General features: G+C 40.5%; 1 protein-coding gene across 2 annotated transcripts in view; it reads right to left on the reverse strand.

The window, feature by feature from the left end:
* The window catches only part of LOC146026336 (glyoxal reductase-like), a 134,450-nt gene that overhangs the window by 35,122 nt on the left and 77,341 nt on the right, over positions 1-21,987 (reverse strand). Inside the window, exon 8 of one of the 2 annotated variants that reach the window (XM_083156929.1) lies at positions 3,363-3,467. The exons of the other annotated variant lie outside the window; for it this stretch is intronic. Within the exon in view, the coding sequence (XP_083013055.1) occupies positions 3,372-3,467 (96 nt within the window). The 3' untranslated portion in view covers positions 3,363-3,371. The remainder of the gene's footprint in view (positions 1-3,362; positions 3,468-21,987) is intronic. 2 annotated transcript variants of the gene reach the window in all.

The following is a 21,987-nucleotide window of genomic DNA, read 5'->3' on the forward strand; positions in this document are numbered from 1 at the left end:
CCCGGGAATGTGGTACTAGGATCATGCATTTCCTGGTGTGAGGGGGAGAGACAAACACTCCCCTCTCCCTACACCCCTTTAACCAACAAGCTATATCTTCGGAACCAACTGACCCATTTACATGAGACCAGTATCATATTGAAGAACTTTTGAGTTGGCTTCGAATGATTTTTGGTCTTGTGAAACTGGGCTGTTTGGTTCCAGAGAAATCTGCCCTCAAAGAACATAAACAGTCATGAAATTACATTTAAGAAAAAAAAAAAACGGTTTAACCTCAATATCCCTGGAACCAATTAACCCATATGGATCCAGCCTGGTATCAGATTGAAGGCCCGGCGATTTGGGTTTGACTGACATCAACCTTGAGCTTCAGTGATGCAGAAGGGGGAACTGGAAGCTGTTGAACTGGGTGCGGGTCGGAATTAGCAGGTCCCATGTTATCCTATAGGGAAAACGTTCCAGCTTTGCCTGGCAGTATCTCCGGTTCCCAGGAGGCTAGAGACACGGGGCTGGGCTCGTTGGAAAGCCCCATCCCTCAGCTACAAAATGGGCTAATGGGTGGTCCTGTGGACCCCCGGACCACCCCCTAGATTCACCTATGCAAATCATGTACTCCTGACACTCCATTTTGTTTTTCAATATGGATTTCAGAGGAAATTAATTAAAAGATTTAAAAGGATCATTCCTGTTAAAAATGTGTGTACAATATATTTTATCTTTAAATGAATCTATTAATTATTGGTGATTTGTAAAAGCTTACCAAGCCCACACTGATAAGAGAACATTCTGATATACGGGGTGTTACCTTCCTTTAAGAGTAGCATACAGCATTTACCTCCCCACAAACTCATTCTAAGGTGCTGGAACTGGCATATTGTACATATATAATTTTAATGGGATGTATTTTGCACCTTTTAAAACAAGAAAGGCGTCAACTACAGTACACAAAGCAATAAAGACAGCCCTGAAGTCCACTACCCCTTGTAATACAGTATTCTGTAAGTGGAGATAAAATTAGCAGTATTTTAGAAGAATACTTAAAAAAAGTGCCAATTAGGGATAGTTAGAAAGTTATATTAGAATGGTCTTTGGTGTGATGTGTTTACTTTCTCCACCCTGTGTATTTTCTAGTGCAACTGCTAAACTGCAAACAGATTTCACAGTAACGAATACAATGGCTGTTAAGTAGTTGTGAAATACGCTTCAAAATGACCCTTGGGATTTATTTATTTACTTACTTACTTAAGATGGGAGTTCTATTGAAAATATCTATTATCTTCTAAATCTAGAAGGTGCTAAATAAATAAAAAAGTAAATTCTAAATAGTTGCCATGAGCAACATCCCATCTTCAATAGAACTCGCATCTTAGTAAATAAACCCCTTAATGTGTATATTGTTGAAGAAACTAAAATGTGTTAAATAAGCTAAATCCTTGGAAACTAATTTCTATATATAGAGAGAGATAAAGAGAGAAAGCTAGAGATAGAGCGAGAGACAGTAAGTATAGAAACAGAGAGCAAAATAGATCACTAGAAGAACAAAGCATCTTTATATAAATGATAACGTTATGATTATCCATTTTATCTATGACTTAAGGAGCCCATACACACTCCGATCCCAGCGGTGCAATGTGTGCTTTGAGGTGCGCGCTCCCGCGGCACCTCATCGCACAGTACAAAAAGAATGTGCTGCACATACTTTTTTTACTTGCTTTTCATCACATTGAATCACATTGCATGCACAAGGCAGGCACAATGCATGCAATGCGATGTGATGGATGCTATTTTAGCCCAGAACGCACGCCCGGATCGGAGCGTGTATGGGCACCTTAACGAGAAACCTTCACCTACTGTATAAGGGGCAGACAAATGCAACTTACTGTAGCACATTGATGAAACAGTGAAAGCTCGTTCTTATATCCAAAACATGCCGTTTCTGCTGGCTGAGGGCCTGATTCAGAGATGGACGCTATTGCAGCTAGATTTTATTTTTATTGGGGGGGGGGGGGGTCGGCTTCTCAACTGCTGATATCAGAAAGAGAAGCTGGAACCCAAAAATGAAAAGAGACGCCCATTGGATCGATCTCAACTCATTCATAATTGCACATTCGCAGCTTATAGCCAAGAACAAGGAGCATTGGGCATAAGGGTAGCTCTGTGTGTACACAGACTGGACATGGCAGTAGCAATACAGGGACCATGTTTCTGTATGTAAGAGCTCACAGCTGTTGGCAGTTACACATCCCAAAAACAGCCACAGTCTGTGTATTTCTAACCACTCCCTGTTAATTCCATAAAACAGTCACTTTCACTTTCATGTCAATCAATGTGTGGTTAAAACCGCACTGCAAACATCACTGCAAAGATACCATGATGCTTGTGCATTGCGCAATCGGCCTATAATCGAACAACGGCTTTGCGTTTATCTCTGAATCCGAACCTGAGTCACTAGGTAAAATGGAAACAGAAAGGTTCACAAGAATTTTTTATTGTTGGACTTATGCTTTTTATTATTTTATCTTTTTGGCACAGTCTCGTAAAAAATTCACCTGGCCACAATTATGTAATTAGAAACCGTACAGTAATGGTATTTCGCAGGGTATGCAAACAGGTCACTGCATATAGGGCCTGATTCTGGTTCACTTGCAAAATCAAATTCTTTCTCAATTGGACATCAACTGCAGGGGGCAGATGTAACATGCAGAAAGAGTTAGATTTGAGTGAGTTATTTTGTAGTGGCTGCTTTACTTTTACACTGCTATATAGATATCCGTTTGAAGTAAAAACCCCACCCAAGTCTAAAGCTGTGTACACACGGTGCAATATATCGCTCAGTGTCCCGTTTTCATCAGCGACCAGAGATGATAAAAAGGAGGCTCTCTGCAGGGGGAAACAGCTGATCGCAAGAGCATGCACCTGTGACCAGCGACCATTAGGAGCTGAACACGGGAGCGTGCACCAGGCGATTTATTGCCCGCAGCACATACAAATCATTGGCAATTGCCAGCGATACGTGCTTAAAATCGCCCTGTGTGTAAACAGCTTAACTCTCTCTACACGTGTTACATCTGCCCCCCCCCCTCTGCAGTGCACATGGTTTTGTCCATTCAAGAGAGAATTTGCTTTTGCAAGTGAACCAGAATCAGGCCCATAAACACAAATTTAGTGATGTGCGCAATAATTGTTATTCTGCATAAAATATAACCCACTACTCGTTACATTGTAACGTGAAAACATCTCAATAATCACACAGTATAGGAAATGCAAGGGTGAGATACAGTGTCTATCACCCTGTACTAATTAGGCATGAGAAAATGAGTGGTAACAGAGACTAAAGAGTATGTGCATTTAGATGTTCAAACCTTTGACAGCTACAATATATTGGAAGGATCCCAGGACACGTGTCGCCCATCATGCAACGAGTTTAAGGTGAAAATGTCCCCGTCAGCTAGTGAGAAACCCAACACCTGAGGAGATGCAGGCTGGTTAGTGTGTGAGGAAGACAGACACATGAGTTACAGTATATGGCAAAGTGGAATGCACACAGTCAGATATAAGTATACAGATACATTTTAGTAGCTCAACATTATTTGTTTTAGCAGACAAGATTAAATTACTGGGGCTCTCCAAAGCAATTAGTAAAACTCAGACCTACAACAAATAATAATGGAAATATCAATACAAGCTGAGTATCCCTTATCTGAAATGCTCGGGACCACAGGGATATTTTTGGATTTTTGAATATATTTTTTCTTCATACTTACCTGGTCCCCTGGTGGTGCCCCGATGGTGGTCCCCTGACGTCCACGGTGTCCACCGCGGCCTTCAGGATCACCTTCAGTGGCAACTCCAGTCCCAGGGGTGCATTGCGCGAGTGCACGGGTATGCTGGTGACATTTCTGTTGCGCCTGTACACTCGCGCAATGCACCCCTGGGACCGGAGATGCCGCTGAAGAGGATGCCACCGTGGACATTGGGGGACAAGGGAAGTATGAAAAAAGGGAAAAAAAATCAAAAATGAAATATTCTGAAAAACCACGGTTTTCTGAATATTTCGGTTTTTGGAATACGCGGATAAGGGAGACCCGACCTGTAGTATCTCTCTGTGGATGTGAAAAACCAGCAACATTAACTTGAAAGTAAAGAAGAACCACTTTCTGTTATCCCAGTTAATTTCGGGGAGGGGGGGGGTCTGGAAGGTGTGGGCTACAATTTAATAGCCTTGGGCGTTAAAGCCTGAATATATTCAATTCAAAACCGTTTTTCGTGCCTGTCACATTAACATGTTAACGTCATTAACCCGTAACATCTGTGAAAAGATAATGAATGTATGTGTTAACAGGGTTGCGGCACCCAAAAACCCACTCGTTAATGTGTGCCAGCTTTCTCTGTGCTTTTATGGATACCTGGGTCAGATTCCCAGGTAATGCAACCTGGGGAATTTTTATCTGATACATTCCCACCAAACCTATACCGGAGTTTCCTCAGCAATAACCTGGATCATAAATTTGGTGTTAAGGGGACTAACATTTCTACCCACTTCTATGGGGAACAAGCGAATAAAGGGGGGAATTTAATAGGATGAGAGATTCAGAAAGTGAGAGATTTGGTAAGAAATCATCATTTACACTGCAAAATCAAATTGGTTTTTGCAGTGTAAATGATTGCCACTGGAGATTTCTTACTAAATCTCTCACTTTCTGAATCTCTCATCCTATTAAATTCCCCCCTTCCTCCTCTATTAAATTTCACCAATAATCTCAGTTTCTGGTTAAGAAGTGTCTCTGCACAGCCATTAAGGAGATATTTCACTGCCGTTATGCAGAGTTCCCCATAAAGGGGGGTATTAATGGAAAGAATACAGAAGATGGAATTTGATTTCAATCTATTTAATCTTTTTCCTTTTTTTTCTGATTATTGGAATTAATCCAAAAATCGGAAAAGACTAGGATCCGCAAATCCACGTCTCATTCTGTGGAAATGGAACCTAATTTGAAAATTTAGCGTCCGTTTCCACAAATGTAGATTCAGCTTTTTAAAAAGCTGACTCTTCAGCTGCGAATTCCAGCCGTTTCCCTGGTGAAAATGGCTGGGATTGATTACGGATATCCCCTTATTTCTGAAAATTGGAAATAATAGGAAAGATTTAATACCCCCCTATACAGAGGTATCTTTTACATGAACCCTTTGAGTGCCAAGTGAATTTGTCAGGTGTGAAAATTGCCAAGCAAACATTTTTATTCATCATAATGACCTGTAATGTTTACCTTATACAGGAAGTATAATCTTTTTTATTTTTTTTACACAACATTTTTTATTTGAATGTATATAACAAATGTGAGCAATGCTGGCATTTTAAGTGAATATTTTGAACATCTCTCACAGAGGGTGGGGATTAGTTGGTCACCAGCAAGTTGTTAGACAGTCATTAGGTCGACACCATTAGGTTGACATGCATTTAGGTCAACATTTGTCTAGGTCAACGTGAGTTACATCAACAGGGTCATAAGGTCGACAGGGTCATTAGGTCGACAGGGTCATTAGGTCAAGTCAAAAGGTCCACATGCGGTTTTTCGCTTATTTTTTACCCGAATGTCGACACTGTCGACATGGACACAGGTTAAAGTGCACATCGTCCCGCTCGCCATGCTTCGGGTTCGGTGCCTCGCTACGTTCGGCACACTATTTTATTCTCCCACCATGCCCTAGTGAATGGTAGGGCATGAAATACAGCCTGTCGGCACGTGTCGGCTCACAAAAACAGTGAAAAATTACATATCAACCTTTTGACTGTCGACCTAATGACCCTGTCGACCAAATGACCCTGTGGACCTAACTATGTCGACCTAGACACATGTCGACCTAATGGTGTTGACCTACTGACTGTCTAACAACTTGCTGGTGACCCAATGACCGTATCCTCTCACAGAGATGATGACGCTCAAAGGGTTAAAGCTGTCTATAAGGGTTATCATACTGAATCATACACTAAAAATGTCTGATTGAAAATTCTGGGGCCAACAAGGTCCTATGTGAAAACAGTGTCATAGATATATTGCCAGTGTACTGCATTTAATATGATAGTGGTATAAGACAAATATTGAGAGTTGTAACGTAATAAGGGAAAATAAAATAGGCATGTAATATGATAGGTACAATGTTGTATGTAAATAAAAATAAATAAATATGAACATATAAACCACAATGCAGTTGTAACTTTAAATGTGTGTACACACGTTAGATGTGCCTTAAGATCCTATCCACGATCTGATCAGATAGGATCGTGGATAGGATCTTAAGGCACATCCGATTTGCATCCTATCTTGACTATATAGTGCAGATCTGCACTATATAGACAAGGTAGCCAAGACTTTCTGGCTTCCGATACATGAACGCGCATCGGGATCGGATCGTGATCGCAAGGGTTAAAACCCTTGCGATCTGCATCCGATGCCGATCCGATGTTGACTATATCGTCAACATCGGAAAGGAAATCGGACCGTGTGTACACAGCATAATATGGCACAGGCAATCAGTGTAGATTAAAACTGATATATTATAATCTTATTGATGTTCTTGCAACTCTGTCATTTTTAGAAAAGCAAAGATAAATACAACAGCGCACTTAAGATAATGTTATTGATGTGTCATATTAGATTTTAAAAAGTATCTTGTATGTACTGCATATTATTCGTATTGACTAGAACACAGCTTATCAGTCAGTGTCAGCTCATGGATCTCCCACCCAATTGCAGCACAGGAAAATATATGAAGCCAGGTGCATGTGTATATATATATGTTGTTTGACTTTGCTTGAGAAAGGGGCGCAGCCCCGAAACGTTGCTGTATGTCACATTAAACCACCTTAGGGGGCTTTTGCTATTTACCACCGTCTCCGAGTGCCGCCTCTCTGTTTCCCCATATATATATATATATATATATATATATATATATATATATATATATATATATATAGTGTAAATAGATGGAGTCACTCACCAGTCTTGCAATCAAACAGGGGTTCTTTAATCAGGCAGCATGGCAAACAGTGATGGGCATCGACGTTTCGGTCCGCCTCTGGGACCTTTTTCAAGATGACATGCTTGGGCTAGAGCCTCACTATTTATGCCATATGCAGGGGCGGATTGGCCATTATAATTACCGGGAACTTTCCCGGGAGGCCGATGCTACTGAGGCCGAATTTAAAATTTCAGGCAGCAGGGGCAGCAGTGAGCACACAGTGACAGCATAGCATACAGCTGAGCTCACCTCAGTCTCTGCCGCTGAGGCTGAGCTACTAGTGTCAGCCGGCTCAGCCCAGTAGTATAGTCACCATGTGCCAGGCCCTCCGACTGTCACTGGTCTGGCACTGCTGGTGACTCCTCCCACCCACTGTTCTCTCTGCGAGCCTGAGTCTGGCTCTCTCCGAGCGGCGCTAGCCCCGCCTCCCTGGTGGGGGGGGGGGGGGGGTGCCGCAGGAGGATCAAAGAGCCCAGTGGACTCAGAGTCAGAAGCGCAGGAGCAGAGAGGAGCCGCCCCCCCCCCCCCTTCCCTGTTGCTGCTGCTGCTGTCTTCAGTGGCTGCTGCTGCCTGTCACACTGACTACAGGCAGTAGCGCCAGCTTCCTGAAGCTCCTTCCAAGCTCCCATGTCCAAACCCCCCTTTACCTACATCAGTGTCAGGCCAGCAGACACTGAACAGGGGGCGGAGCTACACGGACGGATGGGCGGAGCCAAACGGGATGAGGGGGCGGAGCTACATCGGAGCACAGCAGGGCTGATGAAAGGAGAGGCTGAGCTGCCACAGATTTTAAGGTAAACAAAAAAAAGTGTGCGAGAGGGAGTAATACTGTCACCAAACTATGTCCAGATGGAGCCATCCTCATTGTACCTGTCCCCCGCACACCAATCATCGCGGTGCACTGGGGATTCTGCCATGTGTGCGTCTCTGATGCTTGCCCGTCCCATACCCGGCCCATGGACATGCTAGCGTCCAAGACGTTGTGTGTCCATGTATGCTGGCGGGCCACCCGCCAGATCGGAGAATCTGGCACGCCAGCAGCAACAATGAGGCTGGCTCCATCTGTAAAAGCAGCGTAGTACTGTCGGCAGCTGGTGTGGGTGTTACATATAGACAGCGCTACTACTGTCGGCAGCTGGTGTGGACATTATGTATAGTCAGCGCTACTACTGTCGGCATCTGGTGTGGGCATTAGGTTTAAGAAGCGCTACTACTGTCGGCATCTGGTGTGGGCATTATGTATAGACAGCGCTACTACTGTCTGCATCTGGTGTGGGCATTGGTATAAGAAGCACTACTACTGTCGGCATCTGGTGTGGGCATTATGTATAGACAGCGCTACTACTGTCTGCATCTGGTGTGGGCATTGGTATAAGAAGCACTACTACTGTCGGCATCTGGTGTGGGCATTATGTATAGACAGCGCTACTACTGTCTGCATCTGGTGTGGGCATTGGTATAAGAAGCACTACTACTGTCGGCATCTGGTGTGGGCATTGGTATAAGAAGCACTACTACTGTCGGCATCTGGTGTGGGCATTGGTATAAGAAGCACTACTACTGTCGGCATCTGGTGTGGGCATTGGTATAAGAAGCGCTACTACTGTCAGCATCTGGTGTGGGCATTAGGTATAACAAGCGCTACTACTGTCTGCATCTGGTGTGGGCATTAGCTAAAATCAGAGCTACTACTGTCGTCAACTGGTGTGGGCATTAAGCATAATCAGGGCTACTACTGTCGGCAACTGGTGTGGGCATTAAGCATAATCAGGGCTACTACTGTCGGCAACTGGTGTGGGTGTTCTGTATAACCAGCGCTAAGCCTTTCAGCAACTGGTGTGGGCGTCACGTATAGTCAGCGATACTACTGAGGACAACAGTGGGCATTATGTATAAGCAACACTACTACTGTGGACATTTTGTGTAATGGGCACTAATGTGAAGCGTAATGTGAATAAGGGGCACTAGGTGCTGTGCAGGGCAATACAATAACTAGGTGTGTGCCAGTGGTGCCTTCCCCTTTTGCACTGTGGGTACATCATGTGGTCCAGCAGCTGCAGTTATTGATTGGCTGTTGGACTGAGAGCTCTGATTGATTTTCAAATATGGTACCAGCTTTTGAGCCAATTCAGTGCCTCTGCTGGGCTCAGGGCTGGACAGGACATACTGCATTGGGCACTTCTCTGGCCATTGTGTAAGGGACACTACTGGTGGCATTATGTGTATAAGCAGGAGTACTTGGGGCATTACACATAGCATAATGTCATATGGGCATTAAAGTGTGCAGCATATTGTATAAGGGGAATTACGGTGTGTGGCATAATGTGTAAGCGCATCACAATGTGTGGCATAATGTGAAATAGGCAGTACTGTGTGGCAGTACCATGTGTGCCATAAAGTGTAATGGGCATTACGGTGTTATTGGTACTGTCACATTGCCACGCCCCTTCTCCCAGTTCTCGCTGTGGTAGTGGGGCAGTCACAAATTCACTTTCTGGCACAGGGCAACAAAATGTCTAATTATGGCACTGGTGCTATATAATGTGAATAAGATGGTGTACTGTGTGGCGTAATTTTAAATGAGTGTACTTTTGTGTGGCCACGTCCCTTCCTTGTGAGACCACACATCTTTTTTTGTGTGCGTGGTCCCTTTGTAAAGTATGAGAGGGTGCAAATGTAAAGTTTGCAGGAGGGCACCGAACACCCTAGCATCGGCCCTGACCAAAAATGTTTTTTCTAATGCATTCCATCCCAGAATCGTAGCGCCGTGCTGCCCCCTCTCCACACAGCATTTCACCACGATTCGATGGCCTGTGAGGTGATAGCAAAACCGACATAATACAATTGTAATTTATATGGCTCCTCCTCCCCACAGGCCCAAGAATCGCGGTAATGGAGGGGACTAATTATGTCTAGTCACAACACTGAGCAACCACAAATACTGCTGCTACTTTGCTGCTTTTCAGGCTCTGAGTCCCAATAATTTGATGAATAATTTGTATGAGGCAGCATTTGTATCTACAGATGGTGCCGTTTTCATTCAGCCCAGCAACACGCCAAGATGGGGACACGCTAGCATCTCACATGCTTGCATGTCCCATTGCCGCAAATGTGGTGCGCAAGTGTCAAGTATGCGTGTCTCAGCTAATAGTGTGTCAAGACGGGCAGACATGCCGCATAGTTGGGTTGAATGAAAATGGCTCCAACTGTACTTAAAATAAATAAGTATATACTGTATATATAGTAGGTTTTTTCACCACCTTTAGGGGCAAAGGAATTTGATATATATAAAGCAGCGCCACTCAGTGTACCACGCCACCACCCTGGGTCCACGCCTCTACCATCCTGTGTCCACGCCACCATCTATTACCTTTAGTAAAGTTGTGGCAAGTGAATGTGATCCAGTCAGATACCTTAGAAAAGGGTCTGAAATTGCCCCATGTGTACACCCCTTAAGGCTTTAGGAGGTGAGCTCAGGAACATGTTCCCCCTCCCTGAGAGGTGCTCTCCCTCCTCCCATTGTTCAGAATTATACATGGGCTGAAAACTTCATATACATATGTTTAAGTGTATGTATTCACAGTAATCAGCCCTGTTTCCTGCAGTGTCTGCGGTCAAATTGTTTGGTTCTGTGCAACGCATGTGAATAGGTAGAAACCCGTGCATCTTTCAGCTTCAAGTTCGCAGGTATACTGATGTAGTAACCCCGCCTACTGTTATGCTGGCCCCGCCCATTTTGATTTGATGCTGCCCACATGAGGCCACTTCCAGAAATTTTCCAGGGCCACTTTTGGTCCCCAATCCGCCCCTGGCCATATGTGACCCGGAAGTGCTTACTATCGTGCAGTCATTCAATTAACTGCTAAACTTAGACATCCGATCAAACTTATACTGTGCATTTAAGCTTGCAGTTCATCGCCAAGGGACCCCATTTCACTGCAAGTCCTACACTAACTGGTTTTCTTGGGAACCTGGCACCTGCTTACACATCATAGCTAAAATGAACATGTGTTTTTTCTCTGGGTTAATGCTCAACTGCCAAGTAACTAATGGCTTTTATAAGGTGAGACAATCCCAAACACAGCACCTGAATTAGTATTAAAGGGGCAGCTGTCACAGGTTTCAGGCAAATGAGCTTATCAAGGGTGCATGAGAAAGTTATGATTAGTGAGTGCTGGGCCCACTGTGTTTGAATTTACTAGTGTGTGGTCACAGGCCACCGCACCTCACCCTGGGATGTGGGTGCTGTTTGCACCCCATTCCTAGGAATGGCGAGTGTGTTGGTACTTCTGTATCTATATATTTGGGTTGATTTTTAATTAACCTCTGTTACTGTGATCATAGCTTTCTCATGCACCCTTGATAAGCTCATTTGCCTGAAACCTGTGACAGCTGCCCCTTTACTACTAATTCAGGTGCTGTGTTTGGGATGGTCTCACCTTATAAAAGCCATGTTACTTGGCAGTTGAGCATTAACCCAGAGAAAAAACACATGTTCATTTTAGCTATGATGTGTAAGCAGGTGCCAGGTTCCCAAGAAAACCAGTTAGTGTAGGACTTGCAGTGAAATGGGGTCCCTTGGCGATGGGCTGCAAGCTTAAATGCATTGATCAATTCATGAACTAAAACCCCATTATTTATTTATTGATTATTTGAATGTTAAGGTGAGTTAGTTTGTAGTAGTGAGTGCTGGGCCCCCTGTGTTTATATATATATATATATATATATAGAAAAAACCGTAGTGCAGGTGGCGCTGATGATTTTCAAGTCTCTAATGAGTCCAGCAATGTTAGCCCTTTAAACAAAGAGGCACAGAAGTTTCACCAAAGTCCAATGATATAGACTGCAGCTCCCTCAATTGGAAAATGACCAAGCATCCAGGGTCAGGACGTATGAATCTAGAGAAAATATAGAACAGAGGGGCGCTCCATGGTGCATGTAAACGATATATTTATTATGGAGGAACAAACACTCCTTAAAAAGGATAAAAGCAATTGCTCGTACCAATAAAAGAACAGTGTGGGCTGGTTACCACATGATAAAACAAACAATACCACGGCAAATCTGCTCCAACCGCATCTCCACTGGCATCAGGTCGACAGGGACTCGCAGACGCTGGGTTGCGCCGACAGGACTCGGAAACCGGAGGCCGGGGACACAGGCAGAAGACAGCGCCGGGACACAGTCAGCACGGGTATCACTGACCAAGCCCTAACATGTTTCGTCAGAGACTTCGTCAGAGGGCGTGGTTCAGTGACTACCCGAGGATAATTTATCCCAACTATCCACCAATCAGAATCTCTGAAATGCCGGTGATGTCATGTACTAATGACAGGTGGGGTGAAAGCCTTACAGGTGATTTGAGTTTCACCACAGACACACTTTGTGCAAAAGAATATTAAAGCCACAGATCTAATGCGGATTTATAGGTGCCTTGAATAGTTAAATATATTATTATCAAGGTGGAACACCTTATATATATATATATATATATATATACCAAAAATGTTTATGGCATTTCAAAGTTTCCAATGTTGGGAACAATAAAAAGAAATTTATGAATATAAAATTTCATTAAATACACAATATATCAATTTTACATGTGCAAATATGCAAATAATTTTACAATCATGAAAAACAATATATTTTCTTTATACAAATATATCATTAAAAATTTCATAAAAATTTCATGAAAAATCACATAAAAATACATAAAAATATACAAATACATATAGAAAAAAACTTATACATATAGAAAAAAACCCATGCATTACAAAACAGTAGAATATTGATGAAGCAGGATTTTTTAGAAAATTGCTGAAAAACATAAAAAGACATCACTGGTTAATATACGGGGTGATTTCATAACCTTCATTTAATCCCAAAGGAACCAATGTATTTAACTTCAGAATCCAGTGGGTTTCACGGCGCAATAATAATTTTTCTCTATCCCCTCCTCGTTTGGGGGGCAAAACCTGTTCAATTATTCTGAAAACCGCTCCACTGGGGTCACTATTATGGAAAGTTTTAAAGTGCCTTGGAACACTATGGTTTGTTAGACCATTTTTTATATTTCTCATGTGTTCCAAAGCCCTTATTTTAAAAACTCGTTTCGTTTTTCCAACATAGTGAAGGTCACATTTACAGGACAAAACATAAACTACAAATGTTGAATTGCAGTTTGTAAACTGTTGTGGTTTAATAGCTGATAATTTTGGATTAGTTAAGTCTGCTCCTCTCGCTATATTTTTACAGACTTTACAGCTATTACACTGATAACATCCTTTTAAATCCAAAAAAGTTGTAGTAGTGGGATTCTGACATGTATTACTTAGCTGGCTCTTGGCGATCATATTCTTTAAAGTCCTCGCTTTTTTGTACACTATCTTGGGTCGTGATGGTAATGACTCTCCAAGAATAGGATCCAGCTTAAGAATATGCCAGTTATTATCCAATATACGCTTAATCTCTTTCTCTTTATCATTAAATTGCGTGACAAAGGAACAATGGTCCTCTATGTGACCAGTTTTATTATTCACACTTTTATATTGTAAGAGATTATTGCGTTCTAATCCACGTGCTCTATCTCTAGCTCTATTAATGGTGTTAATAGGGTACCCCCTTTCACTGAATCTCTCAGTGTATATATCTGCTTGGGTATCATATGTTACAATATTAGAGCAATTTCTGCGAAGTCGAATAAACTGTGAGAAAGGAATATTTTGTTTCCAAGAGTCCAAATGGCAACTCTGGAATTCCAGATAACTATTACAATCGACTTGTTTGAAATATGTGGAAGTCTCAATGGACTTAACATCAGGGTAATTTTCCACACTCAACATTAAATCCAAAAATTCAATCTTAGTTTTGTGAAAATTATAAGTAAATGAAAGATTATAACTATTTTGATTCAAAACATCGACAAATGATTTAAATGATGATTCATCACCCCTCCACACTATCATAATATCATCGATGTATCTTTTGAATAAAATTACATTGCTCAGCAATTCAGGGGTTAAAACATTATGTTCCCAGTCCCCCATATACAGGTTAGCCAGACTTGGGGCACAGATCGTTCCCATCGCCGTGCCCCAAGTCTGGAGGTACCAGCACCCCAAAAACTCGAAATAGTTATATTCGAGAACAAATTTCAGACAATCACATATAAACTTAATTTTCACTGGTGACAACTTGCTTTTAGACAGAAGAACTCTCTCTATTGATTCAATACCCTTTTGGTGTGGGATTTTCGTGTATAATGATGAAACATCGATGGTCCCGAAACTCAGACCATCGTCCCATTCTATGTCTTTAAGGATCTGCAACATATGGGTAGAATCTTTTACATATGTTGGCAATGCAGGGACATATTGTTTAATGTATGCATCCACAAATTCAGATAAACGTGAGGTGAGTGATCCGATACCAGCCACTATCGGACGCCCCGGGGGGCGTGTCCGATTCTTGTGGAGTTTTGGCAGGTAATAGAATGTCGCTAGGTTGGGGGTAACATTGTGAAGATATTTAAATTCATCCAATGAAATACATTTATCAACCAATCCCTTTTTCAGCAATATTTCTAAGTCACCTATAAACGCTTTTGTGGGATCATGGGCTAACTTTTTATAGGATACCTCATCTGATAACAAGTTATTAGCCTCCTGTATATACATTTCTCTATCTAGGATAGCAATACCTCCCCCTTTGTCTGCATTTTTAATAACAATCGATGTATCATTCATCAATTCAGTTAGAGCTTTCCTTTCGCGAAAGGATAGATTAGAGGGATTTTTTCGATTGAGATCTATTTTATCAAGGTCTCTTTTTACCAGCTCCGTAAACATATCTAGGTGTGGGCCCCTAGATTCAACTGGGTAAAAAGTAGACTTCAGTTTAAGACCTGAAGATTCATCTGCTGTTATTGACGATGAAGGTAGAGAAACCTCGCCATCTTTTTTTAAAAAATGGCGTTTCAGTGTTAGTTTTCTAACAAATAGATTTAGGTCTATTTGTAGGTCTACTTTATTAGGCAGAGCCGAGGGAGCAAAAGACAGCCCTTTTAGTAACAACGATTTTTCTGAGGGATTGAGTAATTTTTTAGACAGGTTATAAATGCCATGGGACTCCAAGTCCTCAATCACAGGTTCTTGGATGTCTACTATAATACTCTGATTTTTGACTCCCTTCCTGATTGTTCCTGACCCTCGATTTCCCCTAGTCGTCTTTTTCCCCGGACAGGTGTTCTGGGGGGTGGGGGGTTTTGTATAGGGTTTTTTGGGCGTGCGCCCTGATCTAAAAAATGATCAGTATGTTGATTTTTCTGCTCATTTGAAGAGCGTAAGCGCTCAAATCTGTTATTATGAACAAAACCTCTCGGCTCGTCATAGACTGGTTTCTGCCAGTGTAATTTAGGGTCTCCCATCTGGTAGTTCTTTTTATATCTAGGACGTACTACAGTCCAATTATCTCTATTATCAAACCTCTCATTGTTATATGATGAATGATTTCTAGATTGATAATTATTCCTCTGCTTAAATTGGGGGGTTTTTTTCTGCATATTTTTAGTTCTATTTTTATTTTTATTTTTATGACCCGGAGTGTGTGTTAAAATTTCACTCTTGGATCCATCTATAACATCAGATTTTGATTTTACGTCTGACCAGGACCTAATTTTACCCTGTTCATAATCAAGCTTGTCTCGGATAAATTTTTTCTGCTTGGTTTCTATAATTTTAACCTCTATAATTGAGACTTTTTTTTCTATCTCAATTTTAGCGGGCAGTATTTTATCTTTATCCATAATAAGTTCTAACTCAGTTGCTGTAGTCTGTAATAAAACTTCAGTTTCAGTAAGCGTTTTTCTTTTTTCTGCTACCAACAATTTCATGAGTTCAAAAGAGCAGTTATCCAATATCTGACACCACTCATTGGAAAATTGTTCACTTAAAGAGCCTATTGTGGGATTCTTTAATAAGCGTAACCCACGTGGGATCCTCTTGCAATCAATGTAGTTGCTTAGGCTTTTTATGTCCCACCACAATTTGGCCTCTTTTATGTGCAATTTCTCCAAACTATTTAACAGATCTACCTTTTTAGGCTGATCTCCAACAGACATGAAAACATTGTTATCTTCATTAAAAATTCTGCTACATTCTTGTGATCTTTTGTTACTTAAATCACCGTTTCTCCACATTATAGCACAGATACGTAGAAGCAGAATATAAGCGACTATACACACTGCACAATAAGACCCACAAACACACAGATAATATAGAAAAAACCGTAGTGCAGGTGGCGCTGATGATTTTCAAGTCTCTAATGAGTCCAGCAATGTTAGCCCTTTAAACAAAGAGGCACAGAAGTTTCACCAAAGTCCAATGATATAGACTGCAGCTCCCTCAATTGGAAAATGACCAAGCATCCAGGGTCAGGACGTATGAATCTAGAGAAAATATAGAACAGAGGGGCGCTCCATGGTGCATGTAAACGATATATTTATTATGGAGGAACAAACACTCCTTAAAAAGGATAAAAGCAATTGCTCGTACCAATAAAAGAACAGTGTGGGCTGGTTACCACATGATAAAACAAACAATACCACGGCAAATCTGCTCCAACCGCATCTCCACTGGCATCAGGTCGACAGGGACTCGCAGACGCTGGGTTGCGCCGACAGGACTCGGAAACCGGAGGCCGGGGACACAGGCAGAAGACAGCGCCGGGACACAGTCAGCACGGGTATCACTGACCAAGCCCTAACATGTTTCGTCAGAGACTTCGTCAGAGGGCGTGGTTCAGTGACTACCCGAGGATAATTTATCCCAACTATCCACCAATCAGAATCTCTGAAATGCCGGTGATGTCATGTACTAATGACAGGTGGGGTGAAAGCCTTACAGGTGATTTGAGTTTCACCACAGACACACTTTGTGCAAAAGAATATTAAAGCCACAGATCTAATGCGGATTTATAGGTGCCTTGAATAGTTAAATATATTATTATCAAGGTGGAACACCTTATATATATATATATATATATATATACCAAAAATGTTTATGGCATTTCAAAGTTTCCAATGTTGGGAACAATAAAAAGAAATTTATGAATATAAAATTTCATTAAATACACAATATATCAATTTTACATGTGCAAATATGCAAATAATTTTACAATCATGAAAAACAATATATTTTCTTTATACAAATATATCATTAAAAATTTCATAAAAATTTCATGAAAAATCACATAAAAATACATAAAAATATACAAATACATATAGAAAAAAACTTATACATATAGAAAAAAACCCATGCATTACAAAACAGTAGAATATTGATGAAGCAGGATTTTTTAGAAAATTGCTGAAAAACATAAAAAGACATCACTGGTTAATATACGGGGTGATTTCATAACCTTCATTTAATCCCAAAGGAACCAATGTATTTAACTTCAGAAATTTCCATAATAGTGACCCCAGTGGAGCGGTTTTCAGAATAATTGAACAGGTTTTGCCCCCCAAACGAGGAGGGGATAGAGAAAAATTATTATTGCGCCGTGAAACCCACTGGATTCTGAAGTTAAATACATTGGTTCCTTTGGGATTAAATGAAGGTTATGAAATCACCCCGTATATTAACCAGTGATGTCTTTTTATGTTTTTCAGCAATTTTCTAAAAAATCCTGCTTCATCAATATTCTACTGTTTTGTAATGCATGGGTTTTTTTCTATATGTATAAGTTTTTTTCTATATGTATTTGTATATTTTTATGTATTTTTATGTGATTTTTCATGAAATTTTTATGAAATTTTTAATGATATATTTGTATAAAGAAAATATATTGTTTTTCATGATTGTAAAATTATTTGCATATTTGCACATGTAAAATTGATATATTGTGTATTTAATGAAATTTTATATTCATAAATTTCTTTTTATTGTTCCCAACATTGGAAACTTTGAAATGCCATAAACATTTTTGGTATATATATATATATATATATATATAAGGTGTTCCACCTTGATAATAATATATTTAACTATTCAAGGCACCTATAAATCCGCATTAGATCTGTGGCTTTAATATTCTTTTGCACAAAGTGTGTCTGTGGTGAAACTCAAATCACCTGTAAGGCTTTCACCCCACCTGTCATTAGTACATGACATCACCGGCATTTCAGAGATTCTGATTGGTGGATAGTTGGGATAAATTATCCTCGGGTAGTCACTGAACCACGCCCTCTGACGAAGTCTCTGACGAAACATGTTAGGGCTTGGTCAGTGATACCCGTGCTGACTGTGTCCCGGCGCTGTCTTCTGCCTGTGTCCCCGGCCTCCGGTTTCCGAGTCCTGTCGGCGCAACCCAGCGTCTGCGAGTCCCTGTCGACCTGATGCCAGTGGAGATGCGGTTGGAGCAGATTTGCCGTGGTATTGTTTGTTTTATCATGTGGTAACCAGCCCACACTGTTCTTTTATTGGTACGAGCAATTGCTTTTATCCTTTTTAAGGAGTGTTTGTTCCTCCATAATAAATATATCGTTTACATGCACCATGGAGCGCCCCTCTGTTCTATATTTTCTCTAGATTCATACGTCCTGACCCTGGATGCTTGGTCATTTTCCAATTGAGGGAGCTGCAGTCTATATCATTGGACTTTGGTGAAACTTCTGTGCCTCTTTGTTTAAAGGGCTAACATTGCTGGACTCATTAGAGACTTGAAAATCATCAGCGCCACCTGCACTACGGTTTTTTCTATATTATCTGTGTGTTTGTGGGTCTTATTGTGCAGTGTGTATAGTCGCTTATATTCTGCTTCTACGTATCTGTGCTATAATGTGGAGAAACGGTGATTTAAGTAACAAAAGATCACAAGAATGTAGCAGAATTTTTAATGAAGATAACAATGTTTTCATGTCTGTTGGAGATCAGCCTAAAAAGGTAGATCTGTTAAATAGTTTGGAGAAATTGCACATAAAAGAGGCCAAATTGTGGTGGGACATAAAAAGCCTAAGCAACTACATTGATTGCAAGAGGATCCCACGTGGGTTACGCTTATTAAAGAATCCCACAATAGGCTCTTTAAGTGAACAATTTTCCAATGAGTGGTGTCAGATATTGGATAACTGCTCTTTTGAACTCATGAAATTGTTGGTAGCAGAAAAAAGAAAAACGCTTACTGAAACTGAAGTTTTATTACAGACTACAGCAACTGAGTTAGAACTTATTATGGATAAAGATAAAATACTGCCCGCTAAAATTGAGATAGAAAAAAAAGTCTCAATTATAGAGGTTAAAATTATAGAAACCAAGCAGAAAAAATTTATCCGAGACAAGCTTGATTATGAACAGGGTAAAATTAGGTCCTGGTCAGACGTAAAATCAAAATCTGATGTTATAGATGGATCCAAGAGTGAAATTTTAACACACACTCCGGGTCATAAAAATAAAAATAAAAATAGAACTAAAAATATGCAGAAAAAAACCCCCCAATTTAAGCAGAGGAATAATTATCAATCTAGAAATCATTCATCATATAACAATGAGAGGTTTGATAATAGAGATAATTGGACTGTAGTACGTCCTAGATATAAAAAGAACTACCAGATGGGAGACCCTAAATTACACTGGCAGAAACCAGTCTATGACGAGCCGAGAGGTTTTGTTCATAATAACAGATTTGAGCGCTTACGCTCTTCAAATGAGCAGAAAAATCAACATACTGATCATTTTTTAGATCAGGGCGCACGCCCAAAAAACCCTATACAAAACCCCCCACCCCCCAGAACACCTGTCCGGGGAAAAAGACGACTAGGGGAAATCGAGGGTCAGGAACAATCAGGAAGGGAGTCAAAAATCAGAGTATTATAGTAGACATCCAAGAACCTGTGATTGAGGACTTGGAGTCCCATGGCATTTATAACCTGTCTAAAAAATTACTCAATCCCTCAGAAAAATCGTTGTTACTAAAAGGGCTGTCTTTTGCTCCCTCGGCTCTGCCTAATAAAGTAGACCTACAAATAGACCTAAATCTATTTGTTAGAAAACTAACACTGAAACGCCATTTTTTAAAAAAAGATGGCGAGGTTTCTCTACCTTCATCGTCAATAACAGCAGATGAATCTTCAGGTCTTAAACTGAAGTCTACTTTTTACCCAGTTGAATCTAGGGGCCCACACCTAGATATGTTTACGGAGCTGGTAAAAAGAGACCTTGATAAAATAGATCTCAATCGAAAAAATCCCTCTAATCTATCCTTTCGCGAAAGGAAAGCTCTAACTGAATTGATGAATGATACATCGATTGTTATTAAAAATGCAGACAAAGGGGGAGGTATTGCTATCCTAGATAGAGAAATGTATATACAGGAGGCTAATAACTTGTTATCAGATGAGGTATCCTATAAAAAGTTAGCCCATGATCCCACAAAAGCGTTTATAGGTGACTTAGAAATATTGCTGAAAAAGGGATTGGTTGATAAATGTATTTCATTGGATGAATTTAAATATCTTCACAATGTTACCCCCAACCTAGCGACATTCTATTACCTGCCAAAACTCCACAAGAATCGGACACGCCCCCCGGGGCGTCCGATAGTGGCTGGTATCGGATCACTCACCTCACGTTTATCTGAATTTGTGGATGCATACATTAAACAATATGTCCCTGCATTGCCAACATATGTAAAAGATTCTACCCATATGTTGCAGATCCTTAAAGACATAGAATGGGACGATGGTCTGAGTTTCGGGACCATCGATGTTTCATCATTATACACGAAAATCCCACACCAAAAGGGTATTGAATCAATAGAGAGAGTTCTTCTGTCTAAAAGCAAGTTGTCACCAGTGAAAATTAAGTTTATATGTGATTGTCTGAAATTTGTTCTCGAATATAACTATTTCGAGTTTTTGGGGTGCTGGTACCTCCAGACTTGGGGCACGGCGATGGGAACGATCTGTGCCCCAAGTCTGGCTAACCTGTATATGGGGGACTGGGAACATAATGTTTTAACCCCTGAATTGCTGAGCAATGTAATTTTATTCAAAAGATACATCGATGATATTATGATAGTGTGGAGGGGTGATGAATCATCATTTAAATCATTTGTCGATGTTTTGAATCAAAATAGTTATAATCTTTCATTTACTTATAATTTTCACAAAACTAAGATTGAATTTTTGGATTTAATGTTGAGTGTGGAAAATTACCCTGATGTTAAGTCCATTGAGACTTCCACATATTTCAAACAAGTCGATTGTAATAGTTATCTGGAATTCCAGAGTTGCCATTTGGACTCTTGGAAACAAAATATTCCTTTCTCACAGTTTATTCGACTTCGCAGAAATTGCTCTAATATTGTAACATATGATACCCAAGCAGATATATACACTGAGAGATTCAGTGAAAGGGGGTACCCTATTAACACCATTAATAGAGCTAGAGATAGAGCACGTGGATTAGAACGCAATAATCTCTTACAATATAAAAGTGTGAATAATAAAACTGGTCACATAGAGGACCATTGTTCCTTTGTCACGCAATTTAATGATAAAGAGAAAGAGATTAAGCGTATATTGGATAATAACTGGCATATTCTTAAGCTGGATCCTATTCTTGGAGAGTCATTACCATCACGACCCAAGATAGTGTACAAAAAAGCGAGGACTTTAAAGAATATGATCGCCAAGAGCCAGCTAAGTAATACATGTCAGAATCCCACTACTACAACTTTTTTGGATTTAAAAGGATGTTATCAGTGTAATAGCTGTAAAGTCTGTAAAAATATAGCGAGAGGAGCAGACTTAACTAATCCAAAATTATCAGCTATTAAACCACAACAGTTTACAAACTGCAATTCAACATTTGTAGTTTATGTTTTGTCCTGTAAATGTGACCTTCACTATGTTGGAAAAACGAAACGAGTTTTTAAAATAAGGGCTTTGGAACACATGAGAAATATAAAAAA

The sequence above is a fragment of the Crinia signifera genome, chromosome 8 (genome assembly GCF_055691185.1).
Source record: "Crinia signifera chromosome 8, ASM5569118v1, whole genome shotgun sequence".
In the NCBI taxonomy this organism is placed as follows: Eukaryota; Metazoa; Chordata; class Amphibia; order Anura; family Myobatrachidae; genus Crinia; species Crinia signifera.